Below are 25,989 nucleotides of genomic sequence, written 5' to 3'. Positions count from 1 at the left end.
TGAAAATAACCCAAAACAGTGAACATAGCACTGTACAGCGGTGTATGTATTTCTAATGGGGACATTACTTCTCAGTGCACCTGTCATAAAACTGCTGTGACAATCCTGCATAGCGAACACCATATTGGGTCCATCTCCGCCATATAAATACAATATACGTGCTACGGCCATTTAGCTCCTGTCCCATCAGTGACCTTCATCCCCCGGCTGACTGACGTCACGCAGACAAGTGGCAGAGCAGAAACACACAGGCACAGGTGGCATGCATTACCTCTCCCTCCCTTCCCCAATGTGTGGCAGTGCATTACCGGCTCAGCCTCACAGGCGGCTCCCGTGTATCATACAGGACGTACAGCTCCGGGATCCGCTCCATGCTGAGCCGGTAACTCCGCCGCAACGTCTGCCCAGCAGCAATGTAATCAGCTTCCCGCCAGATTGGCCATAGAGTTCCAACAAGGGCGCCCAGTGCTCCGAGGCCAAATCACCCGCCATCCGAGACCACGCCCACTCATGACAGCCGGAGCCTGTACCCACTGTCCCCGCCTAACTTCGCAGGCAGCTGCAGTGCTGTAGTTAGTACACCCAGTCACACCGGTCACGCACATATTGTACGGTACACTTTCTTGAGGTCATCCTCCCGGCACCTCATACTAGTGGCCAGGGCCGGCTCTAGGCACGTTCGACTAGAGCGGCCGCGCGGGGCGCCACCCTTAATGGGCGCCGCGCGCTGGCGCCGCCATAGTCTTACCTGGAGCCGGCCCTGTACACTGCAGGCAGCTCTCCCCGCCGTCCCCGGCCTTTCAAAACTGTGCGCTGCGCTGCGCGGCGCCGGCGTCTGACGTCAGACGCCGCGCAGCGCGCACCAAGCGGCCGGGAACAGTCGGTGGCCCTCAGGCTCAACAGCAGCACGTCCACTCCCAGCGTCGCCGCAGGTATGTTGGTATCGTCGGGGCCGGGCACTGGCACTGTGTGTGGGGGCACTGGCACTGTGTGGGGGCACTGGCACTGTAGGGGCACTGGCACTGTGTGGGGGCATTGGCACTGTGTGGGGGCATATCTGCACTGTGGGGGCACTGGCACTGTGTGGGGGCATATCTGCACTGTGGGGGCACTGGCACAGTGTGGGGGCATATCTGTCGCTGTGGGGTCATATCTGCACTGTGGGGGCATTTATGAATCTTGCACTGTGGGGGCATTGGCACTATGTGGGGGCATTGGCACTGTGTGGGGGCATATCTGCACTGTGGGGGCACTGGCACTGTGTGGGGGCATATCTGCACTGTGGGGGCACTGGCACAGTGTGGGGGCATATCTGTCGCTGTGGGGTCATATCTGCACTGTGGGGGCATTTATGAATCTTGCACTGTGGGGGCATTTATGTATCTGGCACTGTGGGGGCATTTATCTGGCACTGTGGGGGGCATTCACTTATCTGGCACTGCGGGGGGGGGCATTTATCTGTGCACTGTGAGGGGGCATTAATGTATCTGGCACTGTGGGGGCATTTCTGGCACTGTGGGGGCATATCTGCGCTGTGGGGGCATTTATGTATCTGCACTGTGGGGGCATGTATGTATCTGGCGCTGTGGGGGCATGTATGTATCTGGCACTGTGGGGGCATGTATGTATCTGGCACTGTGGGGGTATTTATGTATCTGGCACTGTGGGGGTATATCTGCACTGTGGGGGCACTTATTTATCTGGCACTGTGGGGGGCATTTATTTATCTGGCACTGTGGGGGCATATCTGGCACTGGGGCATATCTGGCACTGTGGGGGCATATCTGGCACTGGGGGCATATCTGGCACTGTGGGGGCATATCTGGCACTGGGGGCATTAATGTATCTGACACTGTGGGGGGCAATAATGCATCTGGCACTGGGGGCATTTATGCATCTGGCAATGTGTGGGCATTTATGTATCTGGCACTGGGGGCATTTATGTATCTGGCCCTGTGGGGGCATATCTGGCACTGTGGGGGCAATTTTATATATGGCACTGTGGGGACATATCTGGCACTGTGTGGGCATTTTTATATCTGGCACTCTGTGGCCATTTATGTAGCTGGCACTGCTGGGGGGGGGGCATGTCGCGTGTAGCTGGCACTGCTGGGGAGCATGTCGCGTGTAGCTGGCACTGCTGGGGGGCATGTCGCGTGTAGCTGGCACTGCTGGGGGGCATGTCGCGTGTAGCTGGCACTGCTGGGGGGCATGTCGCGTGTAGCTGGCACTGCTGGGGGGCATGTCGCGTGTAGCTGGCACTGCTGGGGGGCATGTCGCGTGTAGCTGGCACTGCTGGGGGGCTTGTCGCGTGTAGCTGGCACTGCTGGGGGGCTTGTCGCGTGTAGCTGGCACTGCTGGGGGGCTTGTCGCGTGTAGCTGGCACTGCTGGGGGGCATGTCGCGTGTAGCTGGCACTGCTGGGGGGCATGTCGCGTGTAGCTGGCACTGCTGGGGGGCATGTCGCGTGTAGCTGGCACTGCTGGGGGGCTTGTCGCGTGTAGCTGGCACTGCTGGGGGGCGTGTCATGTAGTGTTCCCGCTAGGCGTCTGTGGCTAGGCAATGTGTCTCAGTGCTGTGCCTGGCGCAAAGTGTATAGGAGGTTCTACCTGGTGCAGTGTGTATTAGCTGCACTACTGTGTGGTGTAATGCAAATTGCCACTATTATGTGGCCACGTACCTTCCCCACGAAGTAACTCCCCTTAATTTTTGCTGCGCGCCTTCGGCGCGCACTGTCCATTCTTTGACATATAGGTATGGGAACAACAAGCAGTATGTACATCATTTTGCCCTCCTAACTTAAAAATGTGCCCTCCCTGTGATCAGCACCATGCCCTAAAAAGTGAACACTATCATGTGTAGCTGGCACTGCTGCGGGGCATGTCATGTGTAGCTGGCACTGCTGCGGGGCATGTCATGTGTAGCTGGCACTGCTGCGGGGCATGTCGTGTATCTGGCACTATACTGGAGACATTGTGTGTAAGGAACACTACTGTGGCTATGTGTAAGGCTGCTAATTGTGTGAAAATATGTTTATAGTTTGATGATATGAAGTTATGAGGCCACGCCCACTTTTCCAGAGGCCACACCCACTTTTCCGGGAGCGCGCGCGCCTTCGGCGCGCGCATGGGGGGGGGGGGGGCGCTTTTACATTTTCTCGCTCAGGGTGCTAGTAGGCCTGGAGCCGGCCCTGCTAGTGGCACTGACTGCATCACTGCTGATACATTTACCCGCCCTCCCTTGCGGCTGCTGCGCTCTGGGTATACACACAAGGGGCAGCGATCAGGTCCAAACTGCATATGCACTGCAATGCGCTGGCACGTCGCATGGGTACAAAGTGGATCGCCGCTCAGCGATGGGTTTGTGCAACGGATCAGTTCGCACGGGCGTTCGCAAGGAGATTGACAGGAAGAAGACATTTGTGGGTGTCAACTGACCATTTTCAGGGAGTGGTTGGAAAAATGCAGGCGTGTCCATGCGTTTGCAGGGAGGGTTCCTGGCGTCAATTCCGGTCCCGGACAGGCTGAAGTGATCGCAGCGGGTGAGTTATTCCTGGGCTGCGCAGAGACTGCACAAAATCTGTTTGTACAGCTCTGCTACACATGCGCTCGAACACTTGCACAGCTAAAATACACTTGTTTATTTTTTAGGCTGAAATCGCCTGGTGTGTACCCCCCTTTACACCCACTGAACAATATAGAGCACAATCGTTCAATGTATTGTTTAGTGGCCACATCCAGAAGCATTGTGTCCCTTACGATATCTTCAGAAGACCCACAAAAGTCTAAGGGGAGAGTGCGATAGATACACACTGGAGGATGTGGATGGTTTGTCAATTCAGCTCGTCCGACTTATTCAAGCTGTGTACACACTAAATAATGTGTGTACCCAGCGATATCAGCTGCGACGGGGTGCTTACATCTTGCACACTTGATGATGTCGACAGCGACGAGGGAGTTTGGCAGCATGACACCACTTGTGACATCCGCAGATTGAACTGCATGTTCAGCCGACAGGCAATGTCGCTAGCGACCACAGGAGCGCGCATCGTTGACGATATACTGGGTGCACACTGGACGATTTGAATGGGGGTCATTCCGAGTTGTTCGCTCGCTAGCAGTTTTTAGCAGTCGTGCAGACGCATTGTTGCCGCCCACTGGGGAGTGTATTTTCACTTTGTAGAAGTGTGAACTCTTGTGCAGCAGAGCGCCTGCAAAATCTTTTTGTGCAAAACAAGACCAGCCCTGTAGTTACTCTTCGTGTGCGTTGATTCTAACAACGGAGGGACGGCTTTTGACGTCACACACCCGCCCAGCGAACGCCCTGCCACTCCTGCGTTTTTTTCTGCCACGCCTGCGTTTTTCTACTCACTCCCTGAAAACAGTCAGTTGACATCCAGAAACGCCCACTTCATGTCAATCTTCCTGCGTTCAGCCGTGAAACAGGAATGTTTGTTAGACTCTGTGCAAACCCACGATGCTCATTGTACCTGTACGACGCGCCTGCGCATTGCGGTGCATACGCAGGCGCAGAAATGCCGATTTTTATCCTGATCGCTGCGCTGCATACAAGGGCAGCTAGCGATCAACTCGGAATGACCCCCAATATGTCATCCAGAAATGTCGGAATCGGACATATCGTTCAAAAAGTTGTTCAGCTTTAGGCTGGGTACACTCTAGACGATGTGTACCCAGCACAATGTCGCCAGCGACAGGACCAGGCGGCTGGGCCGGCATCGGCAAGTGTATCATCAGCCACATTGGGCCTAATTCAGACCTGATCGTAGAGGTGCTAAAAGTAGTACATCTACGATCAGTCTTCAGAAATGCGGAGAAACGCCCAGCACAGGGCTAGTCCACCCCGCATGTCAGGGCCTCCCCCCCCCCCCATCCCGCATAAGTACAAAAGCAGCGCACAGCGGCGATGCTTTTGTGCTGAAAGAGTAACTCCCAGCCAGCGCAGCTCCTGCGCGCTGGCAGGGAGATACTCATCGCTGCCCGGGTTGCAGCGGCTGCATGTGACATCACGCAGACGCCGCAGCCCTCCCCCCCAACGGTCCGGGCACGCCTGCATTGCCCGAACCGCGTCCCCTAAATGGCGGCCAAATGCCGGCAGACCGCCTCTGCCTGTCAATCAGGCAGAGGCGATAGCAGGGCTAAGACAGCCGTCTGCTGTCTGGCATGCGCCGGCGCAGTTCAGACCTGATCGCTGCTGTGCGAAAACGCACAGCACCGCTCAGGTCTGAATTAGGCCCATAGTGCAAACACTCTAGACAACGTGAACAATATATCTTACAATCCGGCAAATATCAGCCAGATCGTATGATAAAAGGGCCCTCATTCTGAGTTGTTCGCAGCAGTTCATCGCATCGCAAACGGCAAAAAATCGCAAACTGCGCATGCGCGAAAGCAAAAATGCCCATGCGCAAAGGGAGCGATACGACGCTTGTGCAAAATTACTAACTGAAAATCAGCTCGTACTACATCACCAAAAACAGGGAGTGACGGAGGCGCGGCTTCGCTATCTAACGAAATGGGCTTGAAAGTGGGCGGCTAGTGTGGGAGTAGGCAACTGGCAGTAGGCGTGTTTTGTGCAGAAATGCGTAGCCGATGGTAAAAATTACACAACAAATGTTCGCTATCTTGTTGCAGCCGAGGAGTAAAGGGCCCTACAGACATGCCGATACGCCACCGAGCTGCCCGACGGCGGATACGGACGACCCGGCGGCGGGGGGGAGTGACGTTTCTTCACTCCCCCCGTCACGCGGCTCCATTGAAGTGCAGGCAAATATGGACGAGATCGTCCATATTGGCCTGCATGTACAGCCGACGGGGGACCAGCGATGAACGAGCGCGGGGCCGCGCATCGTTCATCGCTAGAGCCTCCACACTGAAAGATATGAACGAGTTCTCGTTCATTTATGAACGAGATCGTTCATATCTTTCAAACAAATCGGCATGTGTGTAGGGCCTATAAGTCTGCAGCTACTCAGCACTTGCGAAGTACTGTTATAGGCCCTACACACTGGCCAATTTTCAGAAAGATATGAACGATCTCGTTCATAAATGAACGAGAACTCGTTCATATCTTTCAGTGTGGAGACTCCAGCGATGAACGATGCGCGTCCCCGCGCTCGTTCATCGCTGGTCTCCCGTCGGCTGTGCATGCAGACCAATATGGACGATCTCGTCCATATTTGCCTGCACTTCAATGCAGCCGCGTGACGGGGGGAGTGAAGAAACTTCACTCCCCCCGTCACTGCCCCCCCGCCGCCGGGTCGGCCGTATCCGCCGTCGGGCAGCTCGGCGGCGGGTCGGCCAGTGAGTAGGGCCCCTTACAAGTGTGTCTGCCCTAATTAGCAATTAATTGGCCAATTAATTCACCTGTTGACCAATTACTTGCCAAACACTGCAGTTACAAAAGACTACAAACAGCAATTGTATGCCCACATAACATTTTTATTGTTACCACGTATAAATCTGACACTCACAAATAATGCACTGTATTTTATTTATTTGTTTAAATACTTTGCTGTTAACTGCATGTTTTAATTATTTGCTTAATACTATCAAATTTAATCAAGTGTGAATAAACCAACTTATAAACTACATCAGCTAAATCTTCTCGACATAGACATATTCCTTTGTACATACCAAATAACGTGAGCAACATAATGCAGCCTACACTTAATGTTACTTAATACCATTTTTTTTTTGTGGGAATATGTGTCCATATCTAATACTATGCCATGTTGCCCCTAGTAACCCAAGTTCCAAATTTTTTTTTTTAATTTTTTTTTATATGGCCACTTAAGTGTTGTGCAAGGCAGACATGTTTAACTTATAATATTCAATGTTTGTATGAATATTCTAATTGTTCCCTTGTTCCACAAATGTCAATATGCCATGTTAAAGTTTACAGGGCACAGTTTTCCAGAGTACATAACCTTTAATAAAACACACAAACAAGTTTTTGTTTTTTTTTACTTAAAAAAATAAAGTAAAGCAGCAACACAACAAGGCTACAAATGAGCATCACATACAAAGATGGACATAGCAACAAGCAGATGCCAGTGCCAAATTTGACATAGCAGAACCCAGTACTATGGTAACACCATCTTCTGACAAAATATGATGTTTAATATTCACTAAGTATGTGTTGTGAACCCCCAGCCAGACGAAACTTTTAGGGGAACTGAGGTTGATTCTGGAACCAATACACAAACACAACCATACACAGCACGTTAGGAAGAGGAAGATGGCTCAGGTGTAGACGAAAATAACTCACAGGCTACAATTTAAATAAACACAAATATACCCTTTCACTTTGAGAGAGTTGTACATTCTGGCCACACAAGCAAAAAAAAAAAAAATTGAGGCAACATGTAAAACATGGGTGCTGCCCATCTGGAGAGACATCACTTTCTCCTTTTTCCCCGCCTGATGTTGTTCTTCACGGCTCGGTCTGCGAAGCGACCTTCGAGGGGCCTGCCCAGTGGGATGTTCTTCCTGGGCAGAGGGAGGGGAGGGAGCAGATGTGGCTGGCTCTCTGCCACTGTGGGCAAGGCAGACAGCGATGTCCTGGAGCCCTTGCAGAATGGAATTGGCAATTTGTTGGAAGGAGGAGGTGAGTTGCTCTTGGCCCTGCCTGATCTCTGCCAGACCTTGGCAGAGTTGAGCTACACCTTGCTCCACACTGTTTCTGTGCTCAGTGAGCCGGACAGGTATCTGGCTTACCTCCCGGATCATCCTGTCCTGAAAAGCATTCAGGCTCTCACCATACCTGGCAATTTGAGACAGGATGTCCGGAATAGCAGAGGGTTGGGTGGGGGGGCCAGTTGGAATCTGGACGGATGGAATCTGTGGTCCCACAGTGGCAGAGACGCTAGGTCCCCCCACCTCAGCCTCAGCCACATAACCCTCCTGTGACTCTACCTGCTCACCCACCTGTGCTGTGTTATGTTAAAAGCAAATAGAAGAATGAGTGGAAAAAGTGAAGAAAAAAAGAACATGAGACTTTTGGAACCACTAAATTAGTTTTTTAGGAATATGTGTGTAAACTTACCTGGCAAGTCATGTGGATTCAGTATTTCAGGCAGGTCCATGTCCATATGAGACACCCTAACCCCCTCCTCGTAGCTCACACAGTCCATCGCCATCTCCTCAAGATCTGTGTATTCCACAGTGGCAGCTGGACCTCGCCCTGTTGCCCTCGAGGCATTCCACTCCGCAGACCTCTTGCCCTTCAGGCGGGATTTGAAGTCGGCCCAACTACATATGTGATTAGAATTAGGGGCAAGGGACATAAAAGTTATGAATATCTGCTTTAATTGATAGTACACATGTTATGTATTTGGTTGCTATAGGCAACATCACATCTAGCTAAATTTTTAATAATACTTGGCTCAGAAAATGTTGTGTCAATATACACTTACCGTCTTCTAACTTCCTGTGAGGTGCGGACTATTGAGCCGACTTCATTAACAGAATCAGTGATGTCCCTCCAGATTCGATCTTTGGATGCAGCACCCATGTTTTTGCTGCCTCGATGAATTTTTTCCATGGCCTGTGTGACCAAAACACGTAACTCCCTCTTAGTGAAGGCGGGCTGTCTTTTTTTTTTTTTTTTTGGGATGTAGCCTGTGAGCTATCGTCCTGTCCCTCCTCACCATCTTCCTCTTCACTAGCTGCTTGTTTATTTTGTGTTTGAGATGGTAGGCCTGAATCTCCCTCAGTTTCCCCAGTATCTATGTCTGGCAGGGGATTCAATCCTAACTCCTGGGTATCAGAAGATGGAGTTTGTACAGTACTGGGTCCTGCAATTTCAACATCCGCACAGGCAGCTTCCAGCATCTGCCTCCGCAGCGCTAGGCGCCTATGTGTCAAAGCGGACATCTGCTGCTGCACCTGGTCCATCTCTGCTGCCATCTGCTCACAAGTAGCCATGTTGCTGGTGGCATGTGTGTTTGCACAGGTGTCTAGTGATTTATAGCTGCGTGTGGTTTCCAGTGCGGTAATTCGCACAGGTGTCAATTATGCTAATACTGCCAGTAATTGTTGTACTGCCTTTTTAAAACCCTTGACTGCAGCCTGTGTGAGTGGGTGTATGATGATAAATGGTGAATCAAGACACAAGCAAGGTGGACGTGTTACCTCTCACATTTCAGAGTGAGTTTTTATTGCAGTATATAGCATAAAAATGTGCGTTTGTTTGCTAGCAAATTTGTTACTGTTGTGTTGCGGATGGCGTATTTAAAGCATTTTTTTTTTTAAAGATTAGGATATTACCAAACCAAGTATGTATGGGTGTGCAATGGTCCTTTGTATTGGTTTAAAATGGGTTTTTGTTGTTTGGGGTTTAATGTTTTTTACTAAAAATTTATTAACATGTACTATCTAATAGTTTTGTTACCTGAAATTTACAGTGTGGCCGTTCTAGTGCTGAGAGTGGTTCTTTTATTTCTTATTGTCCATTTCTCTCTCTTGTAGGTGTCTCTATTGTTTCTTTTTCCAGTTCCATTTTGAGTGCCAAAGTAGGCCATTTTTCAGTTTCATTTAAAATAAAAAGGATCCTTTATTTTCTGAGCCGGTAATTTTGTTAATTTTAATTTTTGCATTTGTTTTTGTGTAAAAAAAAAAAAAAAACATACTTAGTACTTTTTTCATATATTGTTGCAGTAATTATATGGGTATGTTTTTATCTCAAAAACTTTGTTATTTGTGATGGTAACCTATGTTGTAGGTACTTAGCTAACTGTGGCGTATTTTTTTTCATTTATGTTATTTTGTTCCGTATTTTCATCATGAAGATATGGAGTACGCTCCTGCAGTAAGTGAACACCCATACACTTTAAAATATATTTTGATTTACAATGTGTGTTGTTAATTGATTGTGTTTTTTAATGATTCTTACCTTCATTTGAAGTTGGTGATGTCCATTCATGTGGTAGCTGAAGCCCTCCCACCACAACCCACGGAACCACTCCCACCCCAACCGGCGCAAGCCCTCCAACCCCATCTGGCTCCTCATCCTCCAAGGCAATGGAGGCGTGCTAGGCCACCAATTTTCCGTACCCGTGTCCTTCTTTTTGGGATGCCTGATGATGTAGTGTTGCGCAGATACAGACTGCCACCTCATCTAATCCTAGACACTCTCTCCATAATAGAGAGTGATCTAGAACAATCCATTAGGTATCCTACAGCAATACCAGCATTGACACAGTTCCTTGCTGTGTTACATTTTTTGGCCACTGGTTCGTACCAGCATGTCGTAGGAGATCTGGTTGGCATGTCGCAGGGCCAGTTCAGTAAGGTCCTGCGGCGTGCCAGCCAAGCTTTCCTAACCCGAGTGAAGCAATTTATCTCAATGCCTTTGGATGTTGGTGCCCTGGCTGTGGTGAAGCGGTAATTTCAGGAAGGTGGTAGTCGCTTCCCACACGTTATTGGGGTTGTGGATGGGACACATGTAGCTATTGTTGCGCCAAGACATAATGAAGAAATTTATAGAAACAGGAAACTGTTTCATTCTCTGAATGTAATGGTTGTTTGTGGGCCATCCCTCCAGATCCTGTCCCTGAATGCTAAGTTCCCTGGGAACTCCCATGATGCCCATGTCATTAGACAATCAGGGATATGGCAAAGATTAAGAACGATGGAAGGCCAAGACATGTGGCTATTGGGTGAGTTTGGTATTTTGCATTATTTGAGCAGTCAAATTTTTGGTATTACATTATTTAATGTTTTTTTTATCCTTTTTCTATTTTCATCTTATCAATCAGGAGACCGTGGATATCCTTGCACCCCCCTGGCTCATGACTCCTTACAGTAAACCCAGGCCAGGACCACAGACGGCATTTAACTCCGCACTTACTGCCACTAGACAGCTGGTGGAGCGCACGATTGGTGTTCTTAAAGGGCGTTTTTGTGTGCTCCACCGCACTGGTGGCGACATCATGTATTCGCCGGAGATGGTAAGTAAAATTGTGGTCCTGTGCGCTATCCTACATAACATCGCTGTAAGGAGTCGCGTAGAGCTTCCCCAAACGGAGGAATTGCCGGATGAGGAGCCAGGGGTTGACCGGACATTCGGTGGCGGGAGTGTGTACCGCCAGGGGAATGCAGTAAGGGCTAGAATTGTCCGGGATTATTTCAGGTATTGTGTTTTTTTTTTATTTAGTTTTGTCTCCAAAAACTGTCTGTATTTGTTTATTAATTTTGGACTGATGTAATTTAGGTAGCTTGGTAAAGTTCAGAATGTGTTGGTTTTGTTTTGTGAGTCTTTATTATTGTTTCTCTGACGTCCTAGTGGATGCTGGGGACTCCGAAAGGACCATGGGGATAGCGGCTCCGCAGGAGACTGGGCACAAAAGTAAAAGCTTTAGGACTACCTGGTGTGCACTGGCTCCTCCCCCTATGACCCTCCTCCAAGCCTCAGTTAGATTTTTGTGCCCGAACGAGAAGGGTGCATACTAAGGGGCTCTCCTGAGCTGCTTAGAGTAAAAGTTTAAATTAGGTTTTTTATTTTCAGTGAGACCTGCTGGCAACAGGCTCACTGCACCGAGGGACTAAGGGGAGAAGAAGCGAACTCACCTGCGTGCAGAGTGGATTGGGCTTCTTAGGCTACTGGACATTAGCTCCAGAGGGACGATCACAGGCCCAGCCATGGATGGGTCCCAGAGCCGCGCCGCCGGCCCCCTTACAGAGCCAGAAGACTGAAGAGGTCCGGAAAATCGGCGGCAGAAGACGTCCTGTCTTCAATAAGGTAGCGCACAGCACCGCAGCTGTGCGCCATTGCTCTCAGCACACTTCACACTCCGGTCACTGAGGGTGCTGGGCGCTGGGGGGGGGGGCGGCCTGAGACGCAATAAAAACACCTTATATGGCAAAAAATACATCACATATAGCTCCTGGGCTATATGGATGCATTTAACCCCTGCCAATTTTTCCTTAAAAAAGCGGGAGAAAGGCCGCCGAGAAGGGGGCGGAGCCTATCTCCTCAGCACACTGGCGCCATTTTTTCCTCACAGCTCCGTTGGAGGGAAGCTCCCTGACTCTCCCCTGCAGTCCTGCACTACAGAAACAGGGTAAAACAAGAGAGGGGGGGCACTAATTTGGCAGATAAATCTATACAGCAGCTATATAAGGGAAAAACACTTATATAAGGTTATCCCTGTATATATATAGCGCTCTGGTGTGTGCTGGCAAACTCTCCCTCTGTCTCCCCAAAGGGCTAGTGGGGTCCTGTCCTCTATCAGAGCATTCCCTGTGTGTGTGCTGTGTGTCGGTACGTTGTGTCGACATGTATGAGGAGGAAAATGGTATGGAGGCGGAGCAATTGCCTGTATTAGTGATGTCACCCCCTAGGGAGTCGACACCTGACTGGATGGTCTTATGGAAGGAATTACGTGATAGTGTCAGCACTTTACAAAAGACTGTTGACGACATGAGACAGCCGGCAAATCAGTTAATACCTGTACAGGCGTCTCAAACACCGTCAGGGGCTCTAAAGCGCCCGTTACCTCAGATGGTCGACACAGACCCAGACACGGACACTGACTCCAGTGTCGACGGTGAGGAAACAAACGTATTTTCCAGTAGGGCCACACGTTACATGATCACGGCAATGAAGGAGGTTTTGAACATTTCTGATACTACAAGTACCACAAAAAAGGGTATTATGTGGGGTGTGAAAAAACTACCCGTAGTTTTTCCTGAATCAGATGAATTAAATGAGGTGTGTGATGAAGCGTGGGTTTCCCCCGATAAAAAACTGCTAATTTCTAAAAAATTATTGGCATTATACCCTTTCCCGCCAGAGGTTAGGGCGCGTTGGGAAACACCCCCTAGGGTAGATAAGGCGCTCACACGCTTATCAAAACAAGTGGCGTTACCGTCTCCTGATACGGCCGCCCTCAAGGAACCAGCTGATAGGAAGCTGGAAAATATCCTAAAAAGTATATACACACATACTGGTATTATACTGCGACCAGCAATCGCCTCAGCCTGGATGTGCAGTGCTGGGGTGGCTTGGTCGGATTCCCTGACTGAAAATATTGATACCCTGGACAGGGACAATATATTATTGACTATAGAGCATTTAAAGGATGCATTTCTATATATGCGAGATGCACAGAGGGATATTTGCACTCTGGCATCAAGAGTAAGTGCGCTGTCCATTTCTGCCAGAAGAGGGTTATGGACGCGACAGTGGTCAGGTGATGCGGATTCCAAACGGCATATGGAAGTATTGCCGTATAAAGGGGAGGAGTTATTTGGGGTCGGTCTATCGGACCTGGTGGCCACGGCAACGGCTGGGAAATCCACCTTTTTACCCCAGGTCACCTCTCAGCAGAAAAAGACACCGTCTTTTCAGGCTCAGTCCTTTCGTCCCCATAAGGGCAAGCGGGCAAAAGGCCACTCATATCTGCCCCGGGGCAGAGGAAGGGGAAAAAGACTGCAGCAGGCAGCCTCTTCCCAGGAACAGAAGCCCTCCCCCGCTTCTGCCAAGTCCTCAGCATGACGCTGGGGCCTTACAAGCGGACTCAGGCACGGTGGGGGCCCGTCTCAAAAATTTCAGCGCGCAGTGGGCTCACTCGCAAGTGGACCCCTGGATCTTGCAGGTAGTATCTCAGGGGTACAAATTGGAATTCGAGACGTCTCCCCCTCGCCGGTTCCTGAAGTCTGCTTTACCAAAGTCTCCCTCCGACAGGGAGGCGGTATTGGAAGCCATTCACAAGCTGTATTCCCAGCAGGTGATAATCAAGGTACCCCTCCTACAACAGGGAAAGGGGTATTATTCCACGCTGTTTGTGGTACCGAAGCCGGACGGCTCGGTGAGACCTATTTTAAATCTGAAATCCTTGAACACTTACATACAAAGGTTCAAATTCAAGATGGAGTCACTCAGAGCAGTGATAGCGAACCTGGAAGAAGGGGACTATATGGTGTCTCTGGACATCAAGGATGCTTACCTCCATGTCCCAATTTGCCCTTCTCACCAAGGGTACCTCAGGTTTGTGGTACAGAACTGTCACTATCAGTTTCAGACGCTGCCGTTTGGATTGTCCACGGCACCCCGGGTCTTTACCAAGGTAATGGCCGAAATGATGATTCTTCTTCGAAGAAAAGGCGTCTTAATTATCCCTTACTTGGATGATCTCCTGATAAGGGCAAGGTCCAGGGAACAGTTAGAGGTCGGAGTAGCACTATCTCAAGTAGTACTACGACAGCACGGGTGGATTCTAAATATTCCAAAATCGCAGCTGATTCCGACGACACGTCTGCTGTTCCTAGGGATGATTCTGGACACAGTCCAGAAAAAGGTGTTTCTCCCGGAGGAGAAAGCCAGGGAGTTATCCGAGCTAGTCAGGAACCTCCTAAAACCAGGCCAAGTGTCAGTGCATCAATGCACAAGGGTCCTGGGAAAAATGGTGGCTTCTTACGAAGCGATTCCATTCGGCAGATTCCACGCAAGAACTTTTCAGTGGGATCTGCTGGACAAATGGTCCGGATCGCATCTTCAAATGCATCAGCGGATAACCCTGTCTCCAAGGACAAGGGTGTCTCTCCTGTGGTGGTTACAGAGTGCTCATCTCCTAGAGGGCCGCAGATTCGGCATTCAGGACTGGGTCCTGGTGACCACGGATGCCAGCCTGAGAGGCTGGGGAGCAGTCACACAGGGAAGAAATTTCCAGAGCTTGTGGTCAAGCATGGAAACGTCACTTCACATAAATATCCTGGAACTAAGGGCCATTTACAATGCCCTAAGTCAGGCAAGGCCTCTGCTTCAGGGTCAGCCGGTGTTGATCCAGTCGGACAACATCACGGCAGTCGCCCACGTAAACAGACAGGGCGGCACAAGAAGCAGGAGGGCAATGACGGAAGTTGCAAGGATTCTTCGCTGGGCGGAAAATCATGTGATAGCACTGTCAGCAGTGTTCATTCCGGGAGTGGACAACTGGGAAGCAGACACGACCTCCACCCGGGGGAGTGGGGACTTCACCCAGAAGTCTTCCACATGATTGTGAACCGTTGGGAAAAACCAAAGGTGGACATGATGGCGTCCCGCCTCAACAAAAAACTGGACAGATATTGCGCCAGGTCAAGGGACCCTCAGGCAATAGCTGTGGACGCTCTGGTAACACCGTGGGTGTACCAGTCAGTGTATGTGTTCCCTCCTCTGCCTCTCATACCCAAGGTACTGAGAATCATAAGAAGGAGAGGAGTAAGGACTATACTCGTGGCTCCGGATTGGCCAAGAAGGACTTGGTACCCGGAACTTCAAGAGATGCTCACGGAAGACCCGTGGCCTCTACCTCTAAGAAAGGACCTGCTCCAGCAGGGACCATGTCTGTTCCAAGACTTACCGCGGCTGCGTTTGACAGCATGGCGGTTGAACGCCGGATCCTGAAGGAAAAAGGCATTCCGGATGAAGTCATCCCTACCCTGATCAAAGCCAGGAAGGATGTAACCGTGCAACATTATCACCGTATTTGGCGTAAATATGTTGCGTGGTGTGAGGCCAGGAAGGCCCCTACAGAGGAATTTCAACTGGGTCGTTTCCTGCATTTCCTGCAAACAGGACTGTCTATGGGCCTAAAATTAGGGTCCATTAAGGTTCAAATTTCGGCCCTGTCAATATTCTTCCAAAAAGAACTAGCTTCAGTTCCTGAAGTTCAGACGTTTGTCAAGGGGGTACTGCATATACAGCCTCCTTTTGTGCCTCCAGTGGCACCTTGGGATCTCAATGTAGTTTTGGGGTTCCTAAAATCACATTGGTTTGAACCACTCACCACTGTGGACTTAAAATATCTCACATGGAAAGTGGTAATGCTGTTAGCCCTGGCTTCAGCCAGGCGTGTCTCAGAATTGGCGGCTTTATCCTATAAAAGCCCTTACCTAATTTTTCATACGGACAGGGCAGAATTGAGGACTCGTCCTCAATTTCTCCCTAAGGTGGTTTCAGCGTTTCACTTAAACCAGCCTATTGTGGTACCTGCGGCTACTAGGGACTTGGAGGATTCCAAGTTGCTGGACGTAGTCAGGGCCCTGAAAATATATGTTTCCAGGACGGCTGGAGTCAGAAAATCTGACTCGCTGTTTATCCTGTATGCACCCAACAAGCTGGGTGCTCCTGCTTCTAAGCAGACTATTGCTCGTTGGATTTGTAGTACAATTCAGCTTGCACATTCTGTGGCAGGCCTGCCACAGCCAAAATCTGTAAAAGCCCATTCCACACGGAAAGTGGGCTCATCTTGGGCGGCTGCCCGAGGGGTCTCGGCTTTACAACTTTGCCGAGCAGCTACTTGGTCAGGGGCAAACACGTTTGCTAAATTCTACAAATTTGATACCCTGGCTGAGGAGGACCTGGAGTTCTCTCATTCGGTGCTGCAGAGTCATCCGCACTCTCCCGCCCGTTTGGGAGCTTTGGTATAATCCCCATGGTCCTTTCGGAGTCCCCAGCATCCACTAGGACGTCAGAGAAAATAAGAATTTACTTACCGATAATTCTATTTCTCATAGTCCGTAGTGGATGCTGGGCGCCCATCCCAAGTGCGGATTGTCTGCAATACTTGTACATAGTTATTGTTACAAAAATCGGGTTATTATTGTTGTGAGCCATCTTTTCAGAGGCTCCTCTGTTATCATGCTGTTAACTGGGTTCAGATCACAAGTTGTACGGTGTGATTGGTGTGGCTGGTATGAGTCTTACCCGGGATTCAAAATCCTTCCTTATTGTGTACGCTCGTCCGGGCACAGTATCCTAACTGAGGCTTGGAGGAGGGTCATAGGGGGAGGAGCCAGTTCACACCAGGTAGTCCTAAAGCTTTTACTTTTGTGCCCAGTCTCCTGCGGAGCCGCTATCCCCATGGTCCTTTCGGAGTCCCCAGCATCCACTACGGACTATGAGAAATAGAATTATCGGTAAGTAAATTCTTATTTTCAGTACATAATTAATCTGTAATGTTCTCCTTATCATGTTTTTTGTGTAATATTGTTGTTTACAATGGTTTTTTTTGTTTTTTATTTATAATTAATTATATTTGGGTTAATTGTGTTATTAACCATCATTTATATATTTTTTTTTTATGTTTGGCTTGTGCATTTGTTTACAATAAAAATGACACAACATCTCATCCTAAATTTCTAAAACTTTGTGACTTTGTGTAGCTGATTGTTCCAGCAAAATGTGGTGAGTACACAGATTGTAACACTTTTATTTATTTTTTTTTTTAGGCTTTCTGTGTTCTCTCTCTCTCTCTATATATATATTTATAATATATATATATATATATATATATATATATATATATAATTTAAAAAATAAATATATATATATATATATATATATATATATATATATATATATATATATATATATATATACACATACACTGGGGATCGAAAGTTTGGGCACCCCAGGCAAAAATTCATTTTAATGTGCAAAAAGAAGCCAAGGAAAGATGGAAAAATCTCCAAAAGGCATCAAATTACAGATTAGACATTCTTATAACATGTCAAAAAAAAGTTTGATTTTATTTCCATCATTTACACTTTCAAAAGAACAGAAAACAAAAATTGGCGTCTGCAAAAGTTTGGGCACCCTGCAGAGTTAATACTTTGTACTGCCCCCTTTGGCAAGTATCACAGCTTGTAAATGCTTTTTGTAGCCAGCCAAGAGTCTTTCAATTCTTGTTTGAGGTATCTTCGCCCATTCTTCCTTACAAAAGTCTTCCAGTTCTTTGAGATTCCTGGGCTGTCTGTGACGCACTGCTCTTTTAAGGTCTATCCATAGATTTTCAATTATGTTGAGGTCAGGAGATTGTGAAGGCCATGGCAAAACCTTCAGTTTACGCCTCTTGATGTAATGCACCGTGGATTTTGAGGTGTGTTTAGGATCATTATCCATTTGTAGAAGCCAGCCTCTCTTTAACTTCAGCTTTTTCACAGATGGCATCAAGTTAGCGTCCAAAATTTGCTGGAATCTTATTGAATCCATTTTTCCTTCTACTCGTGAAATGTTCCCTGTGCCATTGGCTGCAATACAACCCCAAAGCATGATTGATCCACCCCCATGCTTAACAGTTGGACATAGGTTCTTTTCATTAAATTGTGTGCCCTTCTTTCTCCAAATGTACCTTTGCTTATTCCGGCCAAAAAGTTCTATTTTAACCTCATCGGTCCACAGAACTTTATTCCAAAATGCATCAGGCTTGTCTATATGTTCATTTGCAAACTTCAAACGCTGATTTTTGTGGTGAGGACGTAGAGGAGGGTTTCTTCTGGTGACTCTTCCATGAAGACCATATTTGTACAAGTATCTCTTTATAGTGGAATAGTGTACCACAACTCCAGTGTCTGCCAGATCTTCCTGGAGGGATCGTGCAGTCAAACGTGGATTTTGACTTGCTTTTCTCACAATCCTGCGAGCTGTTCTGTCTGATATTTTTCTTGGTCTTCCAGATCTTGCATTAACTTCCACTGTTCCTGATGACTGCCATTTCTTAATTATATTCTGAACAGAGGATATGGGCATCTGATAACGCTTTGCTATCTTCTTATAGCCTTCTCCTGCTTTGTGAGCGTCAACTATTCTCAGTTTCAGTGTTCTACACAACTGCTTAGAGGAACCCATGGTGCTGATTGTTGGAGCAAGGTCAGATGAGTCTGGGCTTTTAAAACCTTTGAGATTGACATCACCTGGTCTTTCCAGACGATGATTGAGAACAATCCATGACACTGCCAGGTCTCAGCTATCCAAAGGGGGCAGTACAAGGTATTAACTCTGCAGGGTGCCCAAACTTTTGCAGACGCCATTTCTCTGACGTCCTAGTGGATGCTGGGTACTCCGTAAGGACCATGGGGAATAGACGGGCTCCGCAGGAGACTGGGCACTATAAAGAAAGATTTAGGTCTACCTGGTGTGCACTGGCTCCTCCCCCTATGACCCTCCTCCAAGCCTCAGTTAGATTTATGTGCCCGGCTGAGCTGGATGCACACTAGGGGCTCTCCTGAGCTCCTAGGAAGAAAGTATATGTTAGGTTTTTTATTTTCAGTGAGACCTGCTGGCAACAGGCTCACTGCACCGAGGGACTAAGGGGAGAAGAAGCGAACCTACCTAAGTGGTGGTAGCTTGGGCTTCTTAGGCTACTGGACACCATTAGCTCCAGAGGGATCGAACACAGGACCCGACCTCGTCGTCCGTTCCCGGAGCCGCGCCGCCGTCCCCCTTACAGAGCCAGAAGCAAGAAGGTGGTCCGGAAAATCGGCGGCTGAAGACTTCTGTCTTCTCCAAGGTAGCGCACAGCACTGCAGCTGTGCGCCATTGCTCCTCATGCACACCACACACTGCGGTCACTGATGGGTGCAGGGCGCTGGGGGGGAGCGCCCTGAGCAGCAATATTAACACCTTGGCTGGCGAACTGACACCATATATAGCCCCAGGGGCTATATAGGTGTTTATTAACCCCTGCCAGAACTTTTACAATAGCGGGAGAAAGCCCGCCGAAAAAGGGGCGGAGCCATCTCCCTCAGCACACTGGCGCCATTTTCCCTCACAGCTCTGCTGGAGGGATCGCTCCCTGGCTCTCCCCTGCAGTCCTGCACTACAGAAAAGGGTTAAAAAGAGAGGGGGGGCACAAATTAGGCGCAATATATATATATTATGCAGCTATAAGGGAAAACACTCTCTATAGGTGATATCCCTGTGATATATAGCGCTCTGGTGTGTGCTGGCATACTCTCCCTCTGTCTCCCCAAAGGGCTTTGTGGGGTCCCTTCCTCTGTCAGAGCATTCCCTGTGTGTGTGCTGTGTGTCGGTACTGCTGTGTCGACATGTATGATGAGGATAATGATGTGGAGGCGGAGCAAATGCCTGTGAATGGGATGTCACCCCCTGCGGGGTCGACACCGGTGAGGATGGACTTATGGAAGGAATTACGTGACAGTGTCAACTCCTTACATAAAAGGTTTGGCGACATAGGACAGCCGGCTGCTCAGCTTGTGCCTGTCCAAGCGTCTCACATGTCATCAGGGGCTCTAAAACGCCCGCTACCTCAGATGGCAGACACAGATGTTGACACGGATACCGACTCCAGTGTCGACGACGATGAGACTAGTGTACCTTCCAATAGGGCCACCCGTTACATGATTGAGGCAATGAAAAATGTATTACACATTTCTGATAATACCCCAGATACCACAAAAAAGGGTATTATGTTTGGTGACAGAAAACTACCAGTAGTTTTCCTGCATCTGAGGAATTGATATGAGGTGTGTGAGGAAGCGTGGACTTCCCCCGATAAGAAATTGATAAATTCTAAGCAGCGTACCCTTTTCCGCCAGAGGATAGGTCACGTTGGGAAATAACCCCTAGGGTAGATAAAGCGGTTACACGCTTATTAAAAAAGGTGGCACTACCGTCACGGATACGGCCGCCCTGAAGGACCTGCTGATAGAAAGCAGAAAACTACCCTTAAAGCTATATACACACACACGGGCATTATATTGAGACCTGCTATTGCCTCGGCATGGATGTGCAGTGCGGCAGCTGCGTGGTCAGATTCCCTGTCGGATAATATTTATACTATAGATAGGGACAATATTTTGCTGAAAATACAGCATATAAAAGACGCTGTCTTATACATGCGTGATGCACAGAGGGATATTTGCCGACTGGCATCACTAATAAGCGCTATGTAAAACCATTGCTGCCAGACGGGGGTTATGGACTCGGCAATGGTCGGGCGATGCCGATTCAAAACGGCACATGGAAGTTTGCCCTAGAAGGGGGTGGAACTGTTTGGGGATGGCTTTCAGACCTCGTTTCCACAGCTACGGCTGGGAAATCAAAACTTTTGCCACAAGCTACCCCACAGCAAAAGTAAGCACTGTATTATCAGGTACAGTCCCTTCGGCCCCAGAAAAGTAGAGGGCTAGAGGCTCATCTTTTCTGCCAAGAGGAAAAGGTAGAGGGAAAAAGCTGCAGCACACAGCTAGTTCCCGGGAGCAGAAGTCCCCCCCTGCGTCCGGTAAGTCCACAGCATGACGCTGGGGTTGCTCAGGCGGACCCGGGTACGGTGGGGGCCCGTCTCAGAAATTTCAGCGCACAGTGGGCTCTCTCACAGGTGGATCCCTGGGTTCTTCAAACAGTATCTCAGAGGTACAGGCTGGAATTCGAGACGTCTCCCCCCCGCCGTTCCTAAAATCTGCCTTACCGGCAACTCCCTCTGCCAGGGAGGCAGTGTTGGTGGCTATCCAAAAAAAAACTATATTCACAGCAAGTGATTATCAAGGTACCCCTCCTTCAACAGGAAAAGGGTTACTTTTCCACAATGTTTGTGGTACCGAAACCGGACGGTTCGGTGAGACCCATCTTAAATTTAAAATCCTTGAACACATATAACAAAAGATTCAAGTTCAAGATGGAATCGCTCAGGGCGATTATTGCGATCCTGGACGAGGGGGATTACAGGGTCTCTCTGGACATCAAGGATACTTACCTGCATGTCCTCATTTACCCTCCTCACCAGGAGTACCTCAAGATTGTGGTACCGAACTGTCACTATCAGTTCCAGACGCTGCCGTTTGGATTATCCACGGCACCGAGGGTCTTTACCATGGGTAATGACCGAAATGATGATACTCCTTCGCAAGAAGGGAGTTTTAATTATCCCGTACTTGGACGATCTCCTGATACAGGCGAGGTCCAAGGAACAGTTGGTAAGGGGGTAGCACTTTCTCTGGAAGTGCTGCAACAGCAGGACTGGATTCTCAATTCCAAAGTCACAGCTGGTCCCGACGACACGTCTTCTGTTCCTGGGAATGATTCTGGAAACAGACCAGAAAAAGGTGTTTCTTCCAATGGAAAAAGCAGAGGAGTTGTCATCTCTAGTCAGAGACATCCTAAAACCGGGACAGGTGTCGGTACATCAATGCACACGAGTCCTGGGAAAAATGGTAGCTTCGTACGAGGCGATTCCATTCGGAAGGTTCCACGCAAGGACTTTCCTGTGGGACCTGTTGGACAAATGGTCCGGGTCCCATCTCCAGATGCAACAGCGAATAACCCTGTCGGCAAGGACCAGGGTGTCGCTGCTGTTGGTGGCTGCAGAGGGCTCATCTACTAGAGGGCCGCAGATTCGGAATACAGGACTGGGTCCTGGTGACTACGGATGCCAGCCTTCGGGGCTGGGGTGCAGTCACACAGGGAGGAAATTTCCAAGGACTGTGGTCAAATCAGGAGATTTCGCTTCACATAAATATTCTGGAGCTAAGGGCCATTTACAATGCCCTAAGCCAAGCAAGACCCCTGCTTCAGAACCGGCCGTTACTGATCCAATCAGACAACATCACGGCGGTCGCCCATGTAAACAGACAGGGCGGCACAAGAAGCAGGAGGGCAATGGCAGAAGTCACAAGGATTCTCCGATGGGCAGAGAATCATGTGTTAGCACTGACAGCAGTGTTCATTCCGGGAGTGGACAACTGGGAAGCAGACTTCCTCAGCAGGCACAACCTCCACCCGGGAGAATGGGGACTTCATCCAGAAGTCTTCCAGATGCTGGTAAACCGTTGGGAAAAACCACAGGTGGACATGATGGCGTCCCGCCTCAACAAAAAGCTAAAAAGATATTGCGCCAGGTCAAGGGACCCTCAGGCGATCGCTGTGGACGCTCTAGTGACACCGTGGGTGTACCAGTCGGTTTATGTGTTTCCTCCTCTACCTCTCATACCCAAAGTACTGAGAATAATAAGAAAAAAAGGGGTGAGAACTATTCTCGTGGCTCCGGATTGGCCAAGAAGGGCTTGGTACCCGGAGCTTCAAGAGATGCTTGCAGAGGACCCTTGGCCTCTGCCACTCAGACAAGACCTGCTGCAGCAGGGACCCTGTCTGTTCCAAGACTTACCGCGGCTGCGTTTGACGGCATGGCGGTTAAACGCCGAATCCTAAAGGAAAAAGGCATTCCGGAGGAAGTCATCCCTACCCTGATCAAGGCCAGGAAGGATGTCACCGCAAAACATTATTACCGCATTTGGCGAAAATATGTTGCTTGGTGTGAGGCCAAGAAGGCCCCAACGGAGGAATTTCAACTGGGTCGATTCCTGCATTTCCTGCAAGCAGGTGTGACGTTGGGCCTCAAATTGGGGTCCATTAAGGTCCAGATCTCGGCCCTGTCGATTTTCTTCCAGAAAGAACTGGCGTCACTGCCTGAAGTTCAGACTTTTGTCAAGGGAGTTCTGCATATTCAGCCTCCTTTTGTGCCCCCAGTGGCACCTTGGGATCTCAATGTGGTTTTGGGAGTTTCTGAAATCACATTGGTTTGAGCCACTTAAGACTGTGGATTTAAATTATCTCACGTGGAAAGTGGTTATGTTGTTGGCTCTGGCTTCGGCCAGACGTGTGTCAGAATTGGCGGCTTTGTCCTGTAAAAGCCCCTATCTGATTTTCCATATGGATAGGGCAGAGTTGAGGACTCGTCCTCAGTTTCTCCCGAAGGTGGTATCAGCTTTTCACTTGAACCGACCTATTGTGGTGCCTGCGGCTACTAGGGACTTGGAGGATTCCAAGTTTCTGGACGTGGTCAGGGCCCTGAAAATTTATATTTCCAGGATGGCTGGAGTCAGGAAAACTGACTCGCTGTTTATTTTATATGCACCCAACAAGCTGGGTGCACCTGCTTCTAAGCAGACTATCGCGCGCTGGAATTGTAGCACTATTCAGCTGGCGCATTCTGCGGTGGGACTACCGCAGCCTAAATCTGTAAAAGCCCATTCCACAAGGAAGGTGGGCTCATCTTGGGCGGCTGCCCAAGGGGTCTCGGCTTTACAACTTTGCCGAGCTGCTACTTGGTCAGGGGCAAACACGTTTGCAAAATTTTATAAATTTGATACCCTGGCTGAGGAGGACCTGGAGTTCTCTCATTCGGTGCTGCAGAGTCATCCGCACTCTCCCGCCCGTTTGGGAGCTTTGGTATAATCCCCATGGTCCTTACGGAGTACCCAGCATCCACTAGGACGTCAGAGAAAATAAGATTTTACTCACCGGTAAATCTATTTCTCGTAGTCCGTAGTGGATGCTGGGCGCCCATCCCAAGTGCGGATTGTCTGCAATACTTGTAAATAGTTATTGTTACAAAAATCGGGTTGTTATTGCGAGCCATCTGTTCAGAGGCTCCATTGTTATCATACTGTTAACCGGGGTTCCTAATACGAGTTATATGGTGTGATTGGTGTGGCTGGTATGAGTCTTACCCGGGATTCAAAATCCTTCCTTATTGTGTCAGCTCTTCCGTGCACAGTGTCCTAACTGAGGCTTGGAGGAGGGTCATAGGGGGAGGAGCCAGTGCACACCAGGTAGACCTAAATCTTTCTTTAGAGTGCCCAGTCTCCTGCGGAGCCCGTCTATTCCCCATGGTCCTTACGGAGTACCCAGCATCCACTACGGACTACGAGAAATAGATTTACCGGTGAGTAAAATCTTATTTTTTTGTTTTCTGTTCTTTTGATAGTGTAAATGATGGAAATAAAATCAAACTTTTTTTGACATGGTATAAGAATGTCTAATCTGTAATTTGATGCCTTTTGGAGATTTTTCCATCTTTCCTTGGCCACTTTTTGCAGAATTTTTGCCTGGGGTGCCCAAACTTTCGATCCCCACTGTATATATATATATATATATATATATATATATATATATACTCGTATATGTTTATGATTTCCAGAAAAAAATTACTGGTATATGTGTGTGTATGTATCTATATAACTATCTAGAGACATATATCAAAACATTGTAATTTTTTGGGATTTTCTTTTATACTACAAACCTACAATGCTAGTAGTTTCTAATCATGTATTTGGAATACAAATTTGCAACAATAAGTGTGTGTGTGTGTGTGTGTGTGTGTGTGTGTGTATGTGTGTGTGTTGTTGTTTTTTGTTTTTTTTTGCAAAATGTACATACTGTCCTGCACATCAATGTACACATATCAATAAAGTTTAATACAGATGACACCATACAATTTCAACCAATAAAATTGCACCCCACACACTATAAATATATGCCCATGTATGGAAAACGCCATTGGCGCCATGCGCGCAGCTGCCTTTTCACGCCGGGAGCTGCGCGTGCTAATCTCTGTCATGGACCGCCGCGTAGGCCGCGCAGGGCCCTTTATCCCTAATAGGGTTAAGCGCGAGGCCTACGCGGAGGTCCGCCGCATACTGCGGTCAAACACCCGGACACACCGCAGCATTATACAACTTGAAAGGCGGTGGAGTGACCTCCGCCGTCGCACGCTGGAGCTGTTGGCGGAGCTGCGCCAACAGATTCGCATACGCCGTAGACGCAGTAAGTTGAACACATAAAATATGAATATTACACTATTATTTGCAGCATTTCTAAATTGTTGAAAATGCACATTTTCACTAAGAAGTGCTACAGTTATAAATTTAGCAGACTGTGTAATGACACTATTGTAGCACAAACCTTACACAAGTTACTACATTGTGTGTGTTTATGGGTTGCAGTACTGAGTGTGTAGCAAAGTGCTTGTGAAAAGGTTAATGTTGTTGTACTGAGTTGGTACACAGGCTATCAGCTGAACAAAATAACTTGATCTGTGTATTTAACATGGTACCTAACAATGTATTTATGAAATGCTGATTTTTAACATTAAAAGTCACAACCTAATTATTACATATGTCATTCTAGGGCAAGCACAACGGCGAGCAGCGGCTGCAAGGCGGTGCCTTCGAGGGCCAGGCTAAGCCCCTTCTCCGCCCAGTCCCCTTCTATGGCCCACTCCTCCTCTCCGGCCCCCTCCCCCTCTCTTTCCCAATCCCCCTCTCCGGCCCCCTACCCCTCTCCGGCCCCCTACCCCTCTCCGGCCCACTCCCCTCTTTGGCCCCCTCCCCCTCTCTTTCCCAATCCCCCTCTCCGGCCCACTCCCCCTCTCCGCCCCCCCTCCCCCTCTCTTTCCCAATCCCCCTCT

At 48.8% G+C, this 25,989-nt stretch overlaps 1 protein-coding gene and 1 long non-coding RNA gene across 5 annotated transcripts in view; one reads left to right on the top strand and one right to left on the bottom strand.

The window, feature by feature from the left end:
* The window catches only part of LOC134969153 (RING finger protein B-like), a 108,417-nt gene extending 107,820 nt beyond the window's left edge, over positions 1-597 (bottom strand). The window contains exon 1 of one of the 2 annotated variants that reach the window (XM_063944909.1): positions 309-597. In XM_063944909.1, the coding sequence (XP_063800979.1) occupies positions 309-373 (65 nt within the window). In that variant the 5' untranslated portion in view covers positions 374-597. Of the gene's footprint in view, positions 1-80; positions 203-308 lie in introns of those variants that run through there. The other variant, XM_063944908.1, reaches the window with a different exon arrangement.
* Position 598: 1 nt separating this feature from the next.
* LOC134969154 (uncharacterized) lies at positions 599-25,989 on the top strand. Of its 3 annotated transcripts, XR_010189413.1 has the most exons (6): positions 599-932; positions 9,488-9,587; positions 9,808-9,827; positions 10,563-10,677; positions 10,777-11,150; positions 25,710-25,989. It is a non-coding gene; the product is annotated as an uncharacterized LOC134969154 (long non-coding RNA). The 3 variants fall into 3 exon arrangements; XR_010189414.1 differs by lacking the exon at positions 9,808-9,827; XR_010189415.1 differs by lacking the exons at positions 9,488-9,587; positions 9,808-9,827.

This window comes from Pseudophryne corroboree, chromosome 11 (genome assembly GCF_028390025.1).
Source record: "Pseudophryne corroboree isolate aPseCor3 chromosome 11, aPseCor3.hap2, whole genome shotgun sequence".
Taxonomy (NCBI): domain Eukaryota; kingdom Metazoa; phylum Chordata; class Amphibia; order Anura; family Myobatrachidae; genus Pseudophryne; species Pseudophryne corroboree.
This window is presented reverse-complemented; position numbering and strand designations above follow the sequence as displayed.